We start from the raw sequence: 17,153 nt of genomic DNA, 5'->3' as shown, positions 1-17,153 counted from the left end.
TCGTACAAAACAGTTGCAAAATGAGCAAAAATATACCGTAAGTTACAAAAAATAAGTAAAACTATACCAATGTCGTAGAATGCCAAAATCAAATGAAAAAAGACGAAATTGTAAGGAAATGAACTTGAAGATTAGATTATTCGCCAAACCATATTCTGTCCCATTTGTTCAACCCTCATGACCACATAGATTTCATAATGAAAACTAACTTTTTTTTTGTCTAAAACTTTTTTTTTATTTGCACGCGCGCATCAGTTTTGGGGCTCCCGGAGGATGTCATCCATATAACATCAACATGGCCTAAAGGAAAAATAAATCAGACAGCACCAGTCTTCTGCTAGTCTTCTTATTTATTCCCTGGTGATTACAAGGGCCAGTTTGTGGTTCCACAGTCAGCATTGGACCAAGTAAGTAACGTACAAGCAGTGCCTTACTGCATGGAAATCATGGTACCCGATCTCCTACTCCTACTAAAGCAGCTCAACAAACAGATTCAGGTGGCACCTCAATGCTGTAAATATCCTTGCAAGTTTTCCTTAATTTAAATCAGAGTAATTTAGATTATTGACCACACCAGCTGCCTTTACAATAGGTGCCACAGCCCAGCTGAATATATCATTAATACAGAGACTTTGGGTTGTAAACCTAACATCAATGTTACGTAGTATAAAGGCACATGTTTGATTCATATAGCATTGCAATCTGTATGTACTAAAGCCTCAGATAGTGTATAACTCTACTGACACAACCTATATACTTATAGAGATAAAGAACTTGACATATTCACTGATTATTAATGGAGTTTTTGAGATAATTTGTTCTCGTGTGTCATGCAAGATTGGCCACACAATATGCATGGATTCTGCCCTTCAACTGATTTTTAAAGAAGAAATATTTTTCTGACTGTTAGCCCATCCATCTGCAGACCAATGGCTATAATCATGTAAAATGACATCGTTCATGTTGGAATTTGTCTTTCTGTACATTGGGGAACTGTAACAATGTCTTTCATCTGGAACTTTCTTTATACTTTTACCATTGTCAAAGATCCAGAGGGCCATTTCAAACCCCAAGGAGAATTCTGGGATATGTTTTGTACAGCACTGTCAGGGCATTTGCGGGACGTTAAAGTCAATATTTTCAACTGTCCACCCCTCGGCTCTGCACAGCACTCATCTTTCTTCTTTAGAATTTCACCTTACTTCAGCCAACCTGGCTGCTGAAAGAAAATCCCTTAGTAAGACATAGATAAACAAGCTGGAAGAAATCTATTCTCAAACAAAGTAGCTGTGGCTTTTCTCATATCAGTGCTGATACAAACATTTTACAGTAAAAAAACAGGCCTTTAAAAGACCAATTACTTTCACTGACTTTGTAGGAGTCTGTCATCATGTGGACTGTACATGTAATCCTTCCTTCTCCTTTCAATACAGAACTGACACAGAAGTGATTCTGACTACAAGAAAAGTTCAGTTGGTTGGACTGGCCTAGCATGACACGTTTGAAAACGATGACATCTATATTGTACAATCCCTTATGTGCTGCCCCTAATGTTGATATCGTTATGTTCTTGTGCATTAATTTCTGTCATTAAATCTGGCATAAAGACTTTTTTCAATCATATATCTCATAGGATTTTCCTCATTGATCTAATGGTCATAGTGAGTGGTGATAGTTGGGGGTTACAGACATTTCTGTCACTCTACCCCTACATTGCTATCAGACGGACGTGCTACATTATGCTGGGGTTGGTTTATTGGTTGGTTGGTTGGTTCACAGCATGCCGAAGCCCTTGGCGTGTGTGATGGCCTTCAGCAGCCGTTCTCGTAACTTGTCCTTACTGGAGTACTCGGGGAGTAACAGCACGTTGAAGCATGTGTGAGAGGTGGGCAGTCTGGGGGGAATATAAACATGAGCTTGGGTTAAATATATTGAATCTCATCTTTCATAACATGACGTTGCTACATTCAGTCAAAAACAATAACTCATGTAAAAGGTATCATGATCTGCAAACATGTGCTTACATCATTGCAACATACTATACATGCCAAAATGTCAGCATTTAGCTTCACTGTATGTATAGTGATAACAAAGCCAAGCCAACACATGTATAGGGCTTTAATGGTTATACCATGAGAACTCAAATTTTACCTATGCTAATTACCTGCACATACACTGTCAGATAGCAAACTCTATTGTACGAATGAGGTACAGTGCACGCATGGCAAAGGGTTTCATAATTTAGCATTTAACAATAATTAAAAGCTCTTACAGACTACTAACTACCCACTACCTTACAGCCACCAAATTACTAAATACTGTAAATTCATCTAGTTTCCTGTATTTAGTACTAAAAAAGCCCCCTCGGGAGACATATAAAATACAACACGGGGTATTCCATATCGCCCGAGGTATCGGCCCGACCGCGGGTCGGATAGCCCGACGGCCAAAGGCACCGTGTTGTATTTTATCTATGTCATACCCACCCAAAAAAACACGCCTTTCAATGCAAGATGAGCCAAAAGTTGGTACCACTAAACCCTAAAATGCAACAACATCAATTCCAACATCCGGATTCTGTATTCGAATTTTCGAAAGTGGCGCACACGGTTAGGGCGAAACACGTTCGAATTGTTCTTTGGAAGCCAGGGAGCCCGGGCCGTACCGTAAAGTACGGCCCGGTCGGGAACCCGTTATCAAAAGTTATCGCGGCCCGGGTAAGATATAAAGAATGTTCTACCTGTCTGAATCTGGCCCATTCCTGGCGATGACCAGTTTGAGTTTGGACAGCCCCCCCACAGGAACCCTGTCACTGCCGGTAGCAAACATCAGTAACTGTTTCTTCTCATCCTCACTGAACCCGTGAACCAGCTCCCAGAAGTCCCTGGGGAAACAAAATGGTATCCTTGTAGTTGTGTGAACCAATCACAAGCTTCCATACATATAGCCGTAACGTCTTAACCATGGGTTTATAAAGAAGAAAGGTAGTGATTGGCCAAAAATGCACACTTGTGAACCAATCACAAGCTTCCATACATATAGCCATAACATCTTAACCATGGGTTTATAAAGAAGAAAGGTAGTGATTGGCCAAAAATGCTCACTTGTGAACCAATCACAAGCTTCCATACATATAGCCATAATGTCTTAACCATGGGTTGATAAAGAAGAAAGGTAGTGATTGGCCAAAAATGCATACTTGTAGGGAGGGGGGATTTCAGTAAGAAGGTATCAGCACGTCGGCAGAACGTACATACTGTGCCTGCGCAAAAACGCCCATTTTTCACAGTTTTCGTTGGATTTTTTTTGTCAACGTTGCATCAGAATTTTAGTATTAATTAGTATTTTAATACATGTATTAGAAGACGGAGTGTTCCCTTATATGCACAAATACAAATCATATGAGACGTTCTGCCTAAGCGCTATGCACAATACATTACGGGTTTAGCTCAGGTGCAGTACGTTATGCCGATGTGCTTCATAATGTAAAATGTAAGATCCAGCATATTTATAATTTATATATAGACAGTTCCTTACTTCACAGTTTGGGAGTCTCTAGTGAAGCCTCCGTCATAGTCGGTGCTCTCTTCCAGTGCCTTGAAATCAAAGTCCTGTGGGCAACAACACACAGTCACACCATCAACCTCAGCTCCTTGTTTGTTGGTCTTTCACATATACTTTCAACTGTATTTTGAATGTTTAAAAAATCTTTTACAAACCTAAATAATACACTCAACAAAATTCTCTGAGCTTGTACAGGTCATACGAATGTTCTTGTAATTATGATGCCTCGTGATATGAAATAGAGTGTATTTGCCATGATTTTATGTCAACTGTCTTCATACCATATGCTCTGTCTTGCATTATGTTCTTTCAGTAGTTTCAATTGCAAACTTACAACTTTTCCTTCATATCAACAATATGCTAATTCTAAAAGGTAATACTTTTTTTAAAGGCATCCAGTGCAGTTTTTAGGGCTTGGAAAGCAGATTTTTCAAAGTCAATATTCTAGTCACTTATCTATATACTAAGTTCAAACAACACTGTCCCAATGTATATTTACATTCGTCGATGAAGGTTACACATCCAGGTAATACGATACGCCAAAAAGCAGTTACTCAAGCAACTGGATATGATTTTGAAAACGTCAGACGTTTCAGCTAGTATCCACTAGCTTTAGCCTGTGAGAGACTGAGAGACCAGAGGGGAAATGCAGGTTTATAAGTTACCTATTGATTGATATGCAAATAAAGTGAAGACAAATTTTTGGAAGTCGAAGTTTTGCATATCAATCAATAGGTTGTGCTTATAAACCTGCATTTCCCCTCTCGTCTCTCAGTCACTGACGAAAGCTAGTGGATACTAGCTGAAACGTCCGTTTTCAAAATCATATCCAGTTGCTTGAGTAACTGCTTTTTGGCGTATATTGACATTCATGGAGCAACAGTGCCCAAAGTTCCGACGAAAAACAGTTACTAGTACTAGAAGGACCTGGGTTGATTTTTAAGGGTACCACCCAGAAAATAAAGAATTAATCTTGGGGCTTGTTTTAAATGCTTTAAGTATGAAATACTGATTCAAATGTGCTAATGTGGGGCAGTATGTGTCAATATCATACAGATTACCTTCTTCAGAGTATTTCCAGTTTTGCCACCCTGAAATTGCATTGGATGCCTTTAAACAAGGTTTTTTTACAGTTGCTAAGAAAACCGTGCCTACCGGACATCCACAGATGAGCAGTTCTATCTCCTCAGGTCGGAAGAACTCTTCCAGTGGGGACTCGTCCGTCACCATGTGGAATCCCTGCCGGAAGGCTGTGAACTGCTTCTCCACGGACTTGTTCAGGATGTAGTCTGCATACAGGTCCACATATTCCTGCAACAGGCAGCACAGGGAGCATTAAAACATGGAAAGCTGCAACATGAGGTTTGCAAACTCTCTAATACAAGTAGTTTGATGTTCCAGGGATGATATAATTATGACAATGATGGAAAAGCCAACTGCTTACTGGAAGTGTAACAATACATAGATAACAGACATATTCAGGATGTAGTCTGCATACTAGAAAGGTAACATTTGTAAGGCAAATGCAAAATGTTTACCTTCGCATATGGTTTGCTCTGTTAATTCTTACTCAAACACATTCATATACTAGTATATGGTGACAGGAGTCTAAATCCTGATACAAAATTGCAACATTATGTAACCAAACACCAGTCACCATGGTGACAGAAGTCTGGTTCAGGTCATTGACCTTATTTGTTTGGAAAAGAAGAAGAGGAAACAGAGCAAAAACAATATGTTTTCCTTTGGTAAACATAACAAGTTTACACATTCCTGGAACAGGCACCACAGGAATTGTTTTAACAAAGCAAAGCAACAAGATTTATGTACAAAATATTATCATACAAATTCTCCTGGCTGTTTTATACATGTACAATAAACAGTGGATTACAACCTTTTCCAGTAACACACAATTTAGGAGAGTGACAACAACCAGCATTTAGATTTTAACACTTTTTGTAAAGAAGCCTAGGGTCACTAACCACTAGACCATGTGCACTCTACTAAAGGAAAGTTTCTCAGTCTGACCTGTCTGTTGTCTACAGTGACAGGCACATTGTTGCCGTTCTCTTTCAGCTCGTGTGTGGAGCTGCCGCCAAACAGGTCCGACATCCCCACACAGAAGGTGGCCATGAAGTCTTCCTCTACATCTCCCTCATACTCCAACATGCTCTTCAGACTTTGGTGCAACACCTATAGGAACAACACAGAACATGGCGATCAGAGATGGCAGACTTCACCCCCTCCCTCATACTCCAAACACAGAACATGGCGATCAGAGATGGCAGACTTCACCCCCTCCCTCATACTCCAACATACTCTTCAGACTTTGGTGCAACACCTATAGGAACAACACAGAACATGGCGATCAGAGATGGCAGACTTCACCCCCTCCCTCATACTCCAAACACAGAACATGGCGATCAGAGATGGCAGACTTCACCCCCTCCCTCATACTCCAACATACTCTTCAGACTTTGGTGCAACACCTGTAGGAACAGCATAGAACATGGCGATCAGAGATGGCAGACTTCACCCCTCCCTCATACTCCAACAAACACTTCAGACTTTGGTGCAACACCTTTATAGGAACAACATAGAATATCGTGATCAGAGATGGCAGAACATACAGAAACTGCACTGCTCCCTCTGCCAGAACATACAGAAACTGCAATGCTAAAACACTTCCTAGCAGTATCTAGAATGGACATAATATTTGGCACAAGTGCATTTCTTCAAAAGAAAACAAGTAAAATCTGAGATTTTATACCTCCGGGCTTTTTACTGTATATTTTTATATGTTGTTCACAACAACAATTGTTGCGCACCGCAGGACTAGGGTTTTAAACAAAGAATTTATCGAGACCAGACACCCCTTTGTGCGAGGGGTCACCTTCGTGGACGAGACCGACAATACCTAATACACGCCAAAGGTCAATGGTCGCAACCACTTTCACGCTCAAAGGGGTGTTCTGGGGGCACCAAAAGGCACCATTTTCCCGCCCGAAAACACATATACAATAAAAACAAAAGAATGTGCATCATCTGCAGCCCAATAGCAAGACATATACGGAGTCTCAAAAGAATCCGTCCACCCAAACGCGAGAAACAGCTGCGAACATGAAAATCTAAATCTCTCACAAAACCCTTCCGCGGAAGGATGTCTCCTCCCCTGGAGGTAATAAAACAGTTACATTATCTTTATCAACATCACAGTACTTACAGGATGGGAGTCTTGCAGGTCTAGAAACGTTCCTTTCTTAGCCATGAGTTTGCGGTAGACCACCATGGGGAAGTGGACATCTAGGATGACGTTGTTATAGATGGCCAAGCCTAGCACAATGCCGATGAGTTTGAACTGGGCGTCTGTCTCAAACGACGAGGGGTTGAACCAGTACATGTGTGTCTGGTCATCGTAGATAAACATTCCTGTCAACAAACAACAAATTTTTTTAAAGTTCTATGTGAGGGAAAGTTCATGGTCTGTCAAATTTACAATTTCAAAATCAGTCCTCAACATATTATTATACAGAGTAAGCCTGAGTTGGAAAAATAAACTCTGATTGATGTGAGTTGTCATGATGTCCAAATACATTTACATTTAACTCACAGCTCTTCTAGAATTCATCTGTATCTGTATCGCCGCTATATGGCTATTTCTTGTTCTCTTCTGGGCTGGTATTAGGTACTTAGTAGTTGGGACGTCCACCAGTTTATTACTCATTTTGTACATCATGCACAGTCTGGACATTTTTCGTCTGTATTCTAGTGACACCCACTGTAGGTGTTCATTATTGCAAGAAAGGTTATTTTATGCTAGAAACAGTTTATACTTTTCCAGTTCTGCCACTTACTACAAATGTTTATGAGGAGGCTGATGTACAGTACATGTACTTACCATAGTCTGCATTGAAGATCTCTTCCACGACCAGCTGAAAGAACTCCTTGGACACTCCCCCCTCGTCTATCCCCTGCTCGCCCTCAAACTCCACGTACAGCTGCTTCTTCAGGTCAGCCGGGTTCTCCATGGAGATCATCTCCAACTGTATTTGTATGTTAATTTGTATTTATGTGTATAGTTACTACGTGAATTTGTATTTTGTACTTTTGTTGTTAACGAGACTTGAAAGATTAGCTGCATAAAAGGGCTAATGAGTATTTTAACAAACTCAACAGACGGTCAAAGTCAGCAGGGGTACAAAGGTCAAATACAACCAAAACAACATGAAGCTAACTACTCATAACTTAATAAAAGGAACAACAGTCATCACAAGTAAACAGTCAACAATCAATAAAAACACTAAACAATAATAATGGAAGTCTATTACCTACCCGAACAAGAGCATCATCGATGATGTGGTCTCTGCGTACCCTTAGTTTGAGATACGGCTGTACGACTTGTCCCTGTACCAGGCTGTACAGCACCGTCATGCGCCGCTCGCTGAACATGCGTACTCTGTTGTCGTAGTACAAGGCCAGGCTTTTCGTCGCCGGCGTCAGAATGAAGGGATAGTTCAGAAAGGAAAATCTGTCCTCCAGCTGGCTCTTGTAGTAGGTGTAGTCCTTGTCCACCTCTAGTTGCTCGTTGAGGGGTTCGTTGTGGAAGTCTGTGAAGGGGAGCAGCGGGCACCGACAGTTTATGACCCTGGCTCCCACCTCCTTCTCTAGCACCTGCAGCGGCGTGGGTTTCCTCTCCTGGCCCTCGTCTGATTCCGACGACCCGTGCCTCCTGCGTTGTAACGACACGTCCGGTTCGTCCGTGTCTGCCATCTCCACCTCCCCCGCCAGGATACTTGCTATGTAGAAAATGCTCAGCACCTTCGCCGCACACGTGATGGCCGACTCGTCGTTGACCAGGTGAACCCGTGAGAAACTCCCGCTCAGGACCTTAAACGTGATGAGCTGCTGTATGGTCTCCACCAGCCCCCGCAGTCGCTCCGCGCTGTAACCCGAGAAAAACCTGGCGAGGCGCGCCTGGGCCTTGATGGGCAGCTGGCTCATGGCTCGACAGAACAGGGGTAACGCGGTCTCTAGATACTCGGGACTGTGTAGGTTTGGGTTCTCCAGGATTATAACAAACAAGTTCAGGTACCTAGGGTCCTGCTGATATGCACAGTGATACCGCAACTCCAGTTCCACATTGGGGGACAGGGAAATGAGTCCGTTCAACAGGGCGTTTTCCACGCCGCTGTTGTTGTGCCTGAACAGGGCGGCGTACGACCTTCTCACGGCTTCTACGTCTATGGTTAGTTCGTCCTCCTTGTGGATTTCCTTCTCGGACAGTTCTCGGTCGTGTTTCTCGATCTCGGTGCTGGTGTCAGGCAGCTGGGACTCTGGCTGGGACTTACAGAAGCTGTGTTTGAGGGCCTCCACGCTGGAGAACACCTCCCCGAGGGTGCGTATGACAGGAGAGAAGCTGCCGTCCTTCTCACAGCTGTCTAACATCTCCTGTAACCCCGTCTCTGTCAGGAACTTGGGTTTCCTGGCACCTGCAACATACAGATGGACAACAGGTAAACATAAGGAGATGGAGAATAAACAGAATGTTTTCAAAATTCTGAATGAGCCAAACCATAAGCTCCCATTGGCCTTCATTAATTTAAATATACATTTGTACCAATGCATTTCTAATACACTGAGAAACTAACAGTTCAGCAACAGAATGGAAGAAATGTGCTTATCATAATAACTTCAAATGATGGATACATGATGTATAACGTTAAATATGTATATATATATATATATATATATAGGTATCATAAATTGAAACTGAAAATCTTTGATAAGAATACACAACATTGCTACATTGTACACAGACTCCAAAGTAAGGTACTATCTGCTAGAAGCCAATAATTCATGTAAAAGTATCATGACCTGCAAACATATACATGTACATATTATTTACATCATTGCAATTTGCAACATATATCATTGCAACATACTATACATGCCAAAATGTCAGCCTTCAGCTGCACAAATATATATTTGTTTATGTCAAAACATAAACAAACAAACAAGGCTTAAATCAATTAGTTAACGCATGACTTTTGATAAAACATCATCTAAGTCCTGATTTGGTCAATAAGTCATTCAACTATAGAGTGAATATAATACATAAACAAAGGTCATATGAATTATCATGATGTGTTCAAAACTTTGAAAGCAAATAAGCAAACCAATATTGAAATAGTTGCTTACAAAACAAACAGCTTTTGATGACACAATACTTGAAACAGACATATCTCTACATAGAATTTGTATATGCAATATTATGCATGTATGGATGGATGAGTTAATGTATAAGCTGTACCAGACTGTGCACATCCATACATAGTGTGTCAGGATCATGTTTCAGTTGCATCTATTTTTGCTACACATTGCAACTGTCTCCTCACCACCACTTATCACAGATTCCACTTTAACAATCCACTCACAACATGCTGCTAACAGAAATAACTTCCTTTTAGAAACAGGAAATGAATCTTTTTTAAAAATGCATGGCAGTATGAAAAGCTTCTGTTGGTTGTAGTGAGTTGGAAAGTACTGAACTCTTGCCGGAGCAGTAGACACAGCTGTCCTTGTGGTGCGCAGCTGTCGTGTCATCGGCCACCTCCTCGTCTTTACGTTCAGCGTTTTCGCCGGTCTCTTCGCCAAGCTCCTCCGCAGCTTCTAGTTCTGATGCGAGCAAGAGGAGGCCCCAGTCCAGGCCTGCCCCCTCTGCCTCCCAGGCACTAGCCATGACTACACCGGTCCCCAGACAATGCACCAGCCACCATGGACACCAACATGTCACAACAGCAGGGACTCAGGGTTAGAGGTCACACCACTGTTATGGCCGATGGGGGAGGGGGGCACAGACCTTGTTGTTGTAAACGTCATATCCTTTGAGGGTTGCGTCATACCCCAACACATTAACATTATTAAACAGCACTCCTACTCCATGGCTCACAAATACTAGATCTTTCCAAGGCTGAAAAATGAAGAGTAAGGCCAAGGAAAAAAAATGTTGTGTTTCATGTTTTGGTCCTGAAAAAAATTAGGGTCGGTGGATAGGGATAAACTTTTTTTTCTTTTTCTCTAGTGATCCAACTTATACAATACAGTATTTAACAAAGTAAAAATTGCATGAGGACACTCTATTTTCAATGTCAATGTTGGGAAACCGATTTTACAATGTTTCGTCACTCAGGTGTCAGATCATAGGAAAAGGTCGATCAGCTCAAAAAATGTATGTCCCTTGCAGGCGTCCACCAAAAAAATGCTAGGGTCGGTATTATTTTCTAGGGTCGGTCGGGAAACAAGAAACACAACATTTTTTTCCAAGGCCTAATGTCTGTCTCCATGAAATAATAATATTTGACACACAAAAAACAATCCTCCCACCTTGTTTTTCTGTCCCTGGCAGATTGGACTTGTGGCTTTCTTCACTACACTGTACCGGAGTGGATAGGCTCTCTCGTACCCCATTGGTCGTCTGTCTGTCGTTTGTGGTACGAGCAACCTTCCTGGGTTTGGGGCTGCACAGTGGCGCTTTACTCTTAAACAACTCCAGGGCCTGCACGGCTGCATCATTCTGTATAAGAAGAAAATCACATGAACCATTCCACATTCATATAGGCAGGATTGCAACCTAAATACATGACCCAAAGTGCTATGGACAAAACATTATGGGTTTTGAAAACCTTGCAACATAATTTTGCCAGTTGCAGATGATATATTTTTGGACATTTGAAAACTATAGGCTGGATGTCATCCTTAAATACGGGAATACGACCTTAAACAACATGCTCTGCCAATGAACCATATATTTTGGATTTCACCATACATTCTGCCGACTAATATACGTAATACTAATATGATGATCACATGACTCTCACAATGTATGTGACATGAACAAGCTCATCGGCAGAACGTACTGCGCCTGCGCAAAACCCCCATTTTTCACGGTTTCCATTGGACTTTTGGTCAACGTTACATCAAACTTTTGCCTGTTGCAGACGATATCTTTTCTGACACAACATTTGGAAACTACAGATGGAGTGTTAACCTTTATATGCGCGAATACAACCTTATATGAGACTTTCTGCCAAAGTGCCATGCACAATGCATTACAGGTTTTGCACAGGTGAGGTACGTTCTGCCGACATGCTACATGAACAGGCCCTTACCTTGCTGAGTGGACTGAAGCTCCCACTGGATGCACAGGACTGGTTACTGCAGGCGGTGTTCCCACACCCCTCAGTCAGCTGGTAGTAGTACAGCTCAATTTGTTGTTTCACTGCAGCTCGCTTCCTACAGTGGAGGTGCACAGTTTCTATGGTATTAGCTCTTTACTGGTTAGATTTTTAAAACGGTGGTTACAAGATGCCACTTTAGTTATTTAACTTAAAAGATAAAGAGCCTTCCCACAAGTGACACAGGTGGCACCCATCTCCATTTTCAATAGCCCTGGGCCACACTGCAATGCAAATCACTACAGCAGGGGGCTAGTCTACTGGTATTTAGTTATTTGCTTTTATTATACTAGGCATACCTCTTTAAAAAAAGCTATGTATATAGCATTGGTACATAATTTACTAGTATATGCATGTCACAAAACATATCAGTTTTTTTTACAACATACTTACAGTTAACAGGATGAACAGATCATTAATTAAATGTAACCTGCATCTTATCTTGTATCTTATAAACTTATTTGAAAAGTCTGACAGCTCAGAATGTGGTACATGTATTACATGTAGCTGTCTTCCTAGAGTTTGTAGAAATCTTGAGTCATTAAGCAATAAAACTAAGATTTTCTGTTGCAGAGCTTACATGTCAGCGTCTTCTGGCTCTTCCTCTGTACTGTAGAAAAAAAACAAACAAACAAGATTTAAGGTCTTTGCAATCGTTAACTACAACAATTAACGACAATGCCAAGTTTATAAACCACGCTGAAGCTACTGTAAATCATTAAGTCTTTGCGGTGGTTTTATGTTTGCATTTTTTGCACTGAGCATTACTGCAAACATGTGGATTGCATCCCTATGGTTGTTTCAATAGCAAATGTAAAACACCACCTTTCCCCTCAAACCCCATGAAGTTAAAAGACTTAACACTGTTCTGTATCTAAATTTACAAAATACAGTACATGTAACTCAAAACTCAGCAGTGATGCAAATACATATAGTCTCGTACTTACAATAATTAGTAATAACAATTACTGTAATTAGTATAACTTCAGTCATTAAACTTTGTGGGGATTTAATTGTGTGGAAGGAGGGGTCCAAAGAAGCAAAAGGATTAGATGATCATAAAATGTAAAACTGCCACAAAAATAGTGAATAATTTCCAGCACTGAGAATCTCCAAGCAGATATTGGGGTAAAAAATTTGCCAGGCTTTGCTGATAGGATTAGAGACTGCCAGAGAGGTGAAGCCACCAGATATTAAACATTGCAAACTTCCTCTCCCAACATCTGCTTGGAGCTTGGTCAAATCTGTCCAATCATGGATGTTCTGCAAAATCATTCCCACTTGTTGATACCACAGTTGAACATTGTGGTGGGTGTGGCCATTGAATGATTGACACCTGGCACTGCCATATGTTAGAGAAGATTACCTATATAATCAGTTACTTGTTGCATCGTATAGATCTTTCGCGAAGGAAAGGAACAGACCACATCTGGATATAGAAGTACAGAAAACATATCTGCTTTCACTTTCACATCTCCTGCATTAGTTGATCTGTTTCTAGTGTTAGTGTGTATCATTTACACAATATAAAAGCTACCCGAGCTACTAATGTTCTTATCTACGTTAAATCATATATTTTGGTTGATGATTTGAGGTCTGATTTCCCTACGTGCATGTTGTGTGGTCTACTGCAGGGTAACGCAGTCACCAGCATAGCAGCACATACCCAGGTTCCAAGCCTGCCGGGAAAGCAGCAGCTTGCACCGCCTCCGATTCCTCCTTTTTGCTCATAAGATCGCTCCGTAACAGCCTGAAGTTTCAAAGCACCCGTCCGGCACACGAAGATCGCACGACATGGGCGTCTTGTGTGACATACGACAAGAAATTCTTGTCCCTTCGGCTGGATTCTGTCTTCTGCAGTACGTCCCAGTCGTTCACGGCGCATGCGTGCAGCAGTTTATCAGCAACCGCCATTTTGGATTATTCCACAAAGTTTTAGGGGAGAAAATCTTTTCAGTTTGAGGACGAAATTAGAAACTCTAAAATAACTTGGCGACAAAATATGTCCCCTTTGTTAAGTATCAAGTTATGTAGGTTCAAATTCAAGATGATTCTATTTCAATGCCAAATTCTTATTTTTGCCCTGTCATGTCATTATGTACCACTTACTTTAGGCTTGGTCCATACACATAATAGGGGTGTCTAAAGATACTCTGTTTTTAAAATGAATAATACAAACCACACCAAAACTTACATTATATCAAAAGACACGAAAAAATATTACGCATTTGTCTAAATGTTTTTATTGGGCCTTTTTTTGTAAAGAATTTTGAACTGCTGTGAAAGGAGGGAGTCGTGAACATTTGACACCCCCATTATTGTCTTGGATTGTCCTTCGGAAAAATCAAGGCGTGAAGAAACCAGAAAATGGCGACCGCGATGGAAGTTGACCCACCAGCTAGCACTTCTGGTGCCTCTAGCAAGCCACCACAGAAGCGTTTCGAGGTCAAAAAGGTGCGTGTGTATACCCAATAGACTTAAGACTTTGTAGAAACGAATTCCACCTACAGATGATGTACTGCTGGGAAAAAACGGGAAGTCTTTGTTCGGTTCAGTTGCCCCCCTCCCCAACTTTTATCCTTGCTGCGTGCTCGAACATGTACACAAACAAGTTTACAGACAGTTGTATGATAGCTCTTTCCTCTATTTGGGATAGCTTGAGACTGCTTCGTTGGCATGTATTAAACCAAGGACGTACATACCAACTAGGCACACAGTGTGTTATAATTTGGTGATACACATTCATTTGTTAATATAATCAAAAATTCCAGTGAGCTTATGTCCAAGTCAATTATCATAAAAATGTTATAATAAGAAAAGTTCTAGCACATAGGTACTTTTCTTTTATCTTGAGAGAGACTACAAATTTGCAGGTCACTTGGCGTACTATGTCATCAGACTGCTGTATTATCTGTAGAAAATCTTTGGACTTCATCAGTTGGATACACTTTTTAAAACATTTTGTCAGTATATTAACATGTTTAACTTACAATGTCTTACAGTGGAATGCAGTGGCTCTATGGGCATGGGGTAAGTGCACCACTCTTATATGCTGGCTTTAATTTGCCTTTTTCTTATTGATGTACATTCCCATATGAACAAACGTTAAGTATAAGTGTAAGTGTAACTACCATGATAGTAAGATCATGTTTAACCATGTTGTGTTTTTTCTTCAGACATTGTGGTGGACAACTGTGCCATTTGCAGGAACCACATCATGGACCTTTGTAAGTGAAGTTTGGAAAAGTACTTTGTATTAACTGCAAGTTTAATATATTATGAATAAGCTAAGTATGAAAACTGCACATCAGCTAATTTAGAGTGTGATTGTCTTATGTGGTATTGTTTTTTCTTTTCATTCATAAGTAATTTACATGTTTATTGAATTCTCATCCTGTAACTAAAAATTCTGTCATGTTATGCTGATGTTTGATCTGATTTTCCATGACTTTCAGGCATTGAGTGTCAAGCCAACCAGGCATCAGCTACTTCTGAGGAGTGCACTGTGGCTTGGGGAGTCTGCAATGTAAGAAGTCTCCTCATTGGCTGCTTTCCTAATGCAGTTAGATAATTTAAGCAGTCAAACAACATAGAGAACAATACAGACTGTTGCTACTGAAAGCATTGTTGCAATTGATTCTTCTTGTAAAATAAATTGTAAACATCATAATTCAATGTATTAGCTAGAAACGTTATTGATATTTTTTGACTGAAAATACTATGTGATAACTCACAGTCTGGTCCTTTTTCATATTTGACACACATTTACTCAATACTAATGTAATACATGTACATGCTTTTTCTTCAGCATGCATTCCACTTTCACTGCATCTCCCGTTGGCTGAAGACACGGCAGGTGTGCCCCCTGGACAACCGGGAGTGGGAGTTCCAGAAGTAAGTGTCATCAGTACTTGTACATGTGGACATGCCTTTGACTTTAAGTGTTCACCTGGCATTCAGATGGTCTGGGGTTCAAACCCCAGCCAGGTCATACCAAAAAACTAGAGAAATGACATATACTAGTGCTGCTTTCTCTGCTTAGCACTCAGCACTTGTGAGAAAGAGTATTGTAGTAGAACACACTCCACTACCAGTGTACTAGCCCCCTACTACTCGAGAAATGACATATACCAGTAGTGTTTTTTCTGCTTAGCACTCAGCACTTGTAGCATATGGTAGTTGAACACACTCCACTACCAGTGGACTAGCCCCCTACTACTACTAGAGAAATGACATACAGTAGTGTTTTTTCTGCTTAGCACTCAGCACTTGTAGCATGGTAGTTGAACACACTCCACTACCAGTGTACTAGCCCCCTACTACTAGAGAAATGGCATATACTAGTAGTGTTTTTTCTGCTTAGCACTCAGCTCTTGTAGCATGGTAGTTGAACACACTCCACTACCAGTGGACTAGCCCCCTGCTATAATGTGGCTAGAGGGCTATAGAAACATAAGTGAGCACCACTACTACACACTGAGAGGTGTGGTATTTTAATTACTGGGTAACTCCAAATGACTTTGACTTTAAATAAAGTTTAATAGTGTTGAAGTGATTGGCAAAATAGCACACAGGGGAGTTTCTATATTACTTTTCTGTCTATTGCACATGGAAAAGTTTAAGTCTGGCTTTGGAGTTCCTGTTCAAACCACGGTGGTGATATTCTGCTGTAACTGTTTTCATTCTTGTCTGTTTGCAGGTATGGACATTAGAGATGGAACATGGAGCTGCAGCATCTTTGGTGTTGGAGGGAGGCTGCTGGATGATTTAGTAGCAGCTGTTAAGACATTATATTAAAAAAAAAAAGAAAGACACATTCATGTACAGGCACTTTTTGTCAGTTGCATCAAGGGTAGATTTTTAACCTCATTGGTTACATTGGGTAAAAAAAAACACAGGAGTTTCAAAAACAACAGAAAATGTAAAGACAAACATAATGTTTTGGCTACAGTTTGAGTCTAGGGTGAAACCGAATGTTGTTCATGCATGGGTATCATGTTTTGTTTGGTTATTATATATTGACTGTTTTTGCTTTATCATATATAAGTGTTATGTATCTTCTGTGAACAACATCACAGTGAGACATATGAAAATTTGCAACATGCATCATTGTCCATTGTTGAGAGAAATAAAATGTTGATGATGATGAGCATTGCCATGTTCTGTAAGTATCTTGTCAACAATTTCCTGTACTACTGTGTACTAGTACTTACATCTTATTACTCTCCAAGCAGAGGTTTGGGGGTATTTTTAGCATGTTTTTAGGCTTTTTTATCGGGGTTTCTCTTTTGCACTGAATTTTTTTTCCCACCAAACCCAACGTTTTTGGTGGGAAAAAAATTCAGTGCAAAAGAG

The 17,153-nt window shown here is 40.7% G+C and overlaps 2 protein-coding genes across 3 annotated transcripts; one reads left to right on the top strand and one right to left on the bottom strand.

Moving 5' to 3' along the window:
- Nucleotides 1-335: 335 nt before the first annotated feature.
- Nucleotides 336-13,700, bottom strand: LOC109487687 (ubiquitin-protein ligase E3A-like). 2 transcript variants are annotated; one of them, XM_019791710.1, is made up of 12 exons: nt 13,465-13,700; nt 12,379-12,408; nt 11,733-11,856; nt 10,948-11,137; nt 7,897-9,053; nt 7,463-7,607; nt 6,788-6,993; nt 5,593-5,757; nt 4,720-4,875; nt 3,538-3,611; nt 2,741-2,884; nt 336-1,894 (listed from the first exon to the last, which is right to left on the bottom strand). In XM_019791710.1, the coding sequence occupies exons 1-12, from the start codon at nt 13,527-13,529 to the stop codon at nt 1,774-1,776; spliced, it is 2,577 nt and encodes an 858-aa protein (XP_019647269.1). In that variant the 5' UTR covers nt 13,530-13,700; the 3' UTR covers nt 336-1,773. The 2 variants fall into 2 exon arrangements, with proteins under 2 accessions (XP_019647269.1, XP_019647271.1); XM_019791712.1 differs by lacking the exons at nt 10,948-11,137; nt 11,733-11,856; nt 12,379-12,408; nt 13,465-13,700 and adding an exon at nt 10,114-10,385.
- Nucleotides 13,701-14,115: 415 nt separating this feature from the next.
- On the top strand, nt 14,116-16,948 carry LOC109487751 (RING-box protein 1). The gene is made up of 6 exons (XM_019791818.1): nt 14,116-14,252; nt 14,801-14,828; nt 14,975-15,025; nt 15,254-15,324; nt 15,607-15,692; nt 16,498-16,948. The coding sequence occupies exons 1-6, from the start codon at nt 14,166-14,168 to the stop codon at nt 16,508-16,510; spliced, it is 336 nt and encodes a 111-aa protein (XP_019647377.1). The 5' UTR covers nt 14,116-14,165; the 3' UTR covers nt 16,511-16,948.
- Nucleotides 16,949-17,153: the final 205 nt, after the last annotated feature.

This window comes from Branchiostoma belcheri, unplaced genomic scaffold (genome assembly GCF_001625305.1).
Source record: "Branchiostoma belcheri isolate BF01 breed outbred unplaced genomic scaffold, Haploidv18h27 scaffold9, whole genome shotgun sequence".
In the NCBI taxonomy this organism is placed as follows: domain Eukaryota; kingdom Metazoa; phylum Chordata; class Leptocardii; order Amphioxiformes; family Branchiostomatidae; genus Branchiostoma; species Branchiostoma belcheri.
This window is presented reverse-complemented; position numbering and strand designations above follow the sequence as displayed.

Excerpts from the sequence above, each read along its gene's own strand:
- LOC109487687 (XM_019791710.1), bottom strand. The coding sequence starts at position 13,529 with ATGAGCAAAAAGGAGGAATCGGAGGCGGTGCAAGCTGCTGCTTTCCCG. Across the intron at positions 5,758-6,787 it reads ACCTGCAAGACTCCCATCCT|GTGTTGCACCAAAGTCTGAA; the intron begins GTAAGTACTGTG and ends TTGTTCCTATAG. Across the intron at positions 2,885-3,537 it reads AGAGACTCCCAAACTGTGAA|GGACTTCTGGGAGCTGGTTC; the intron begins GTAAGGAACTGT and ends TTGTTTCCCCAG.
- LOC109487751 (XM_019791818.1), top strand. The coding sequence starts at position 14,166 with ATGGCGACCGCGATGGAAGTTGACCCACCAGCTAGCACTTCTGGTGCC. Across the intron at positions 14,253-14,800 it reads AGCGTTTCGAGGTCAAAAAG|TGGAATGCAGTGGCTCTATG; the intron begins GTGCGTGTGTAT and ends AATGTCTTACAG. Across the intron at positions 15,325-15,606 it reads TGGCTTGGGGAGTCTGCAAT|CATGCATTCCACTTTCACTG; the intron begins GTAAGAAGTCTC and ends CTTTTTCTTCAG.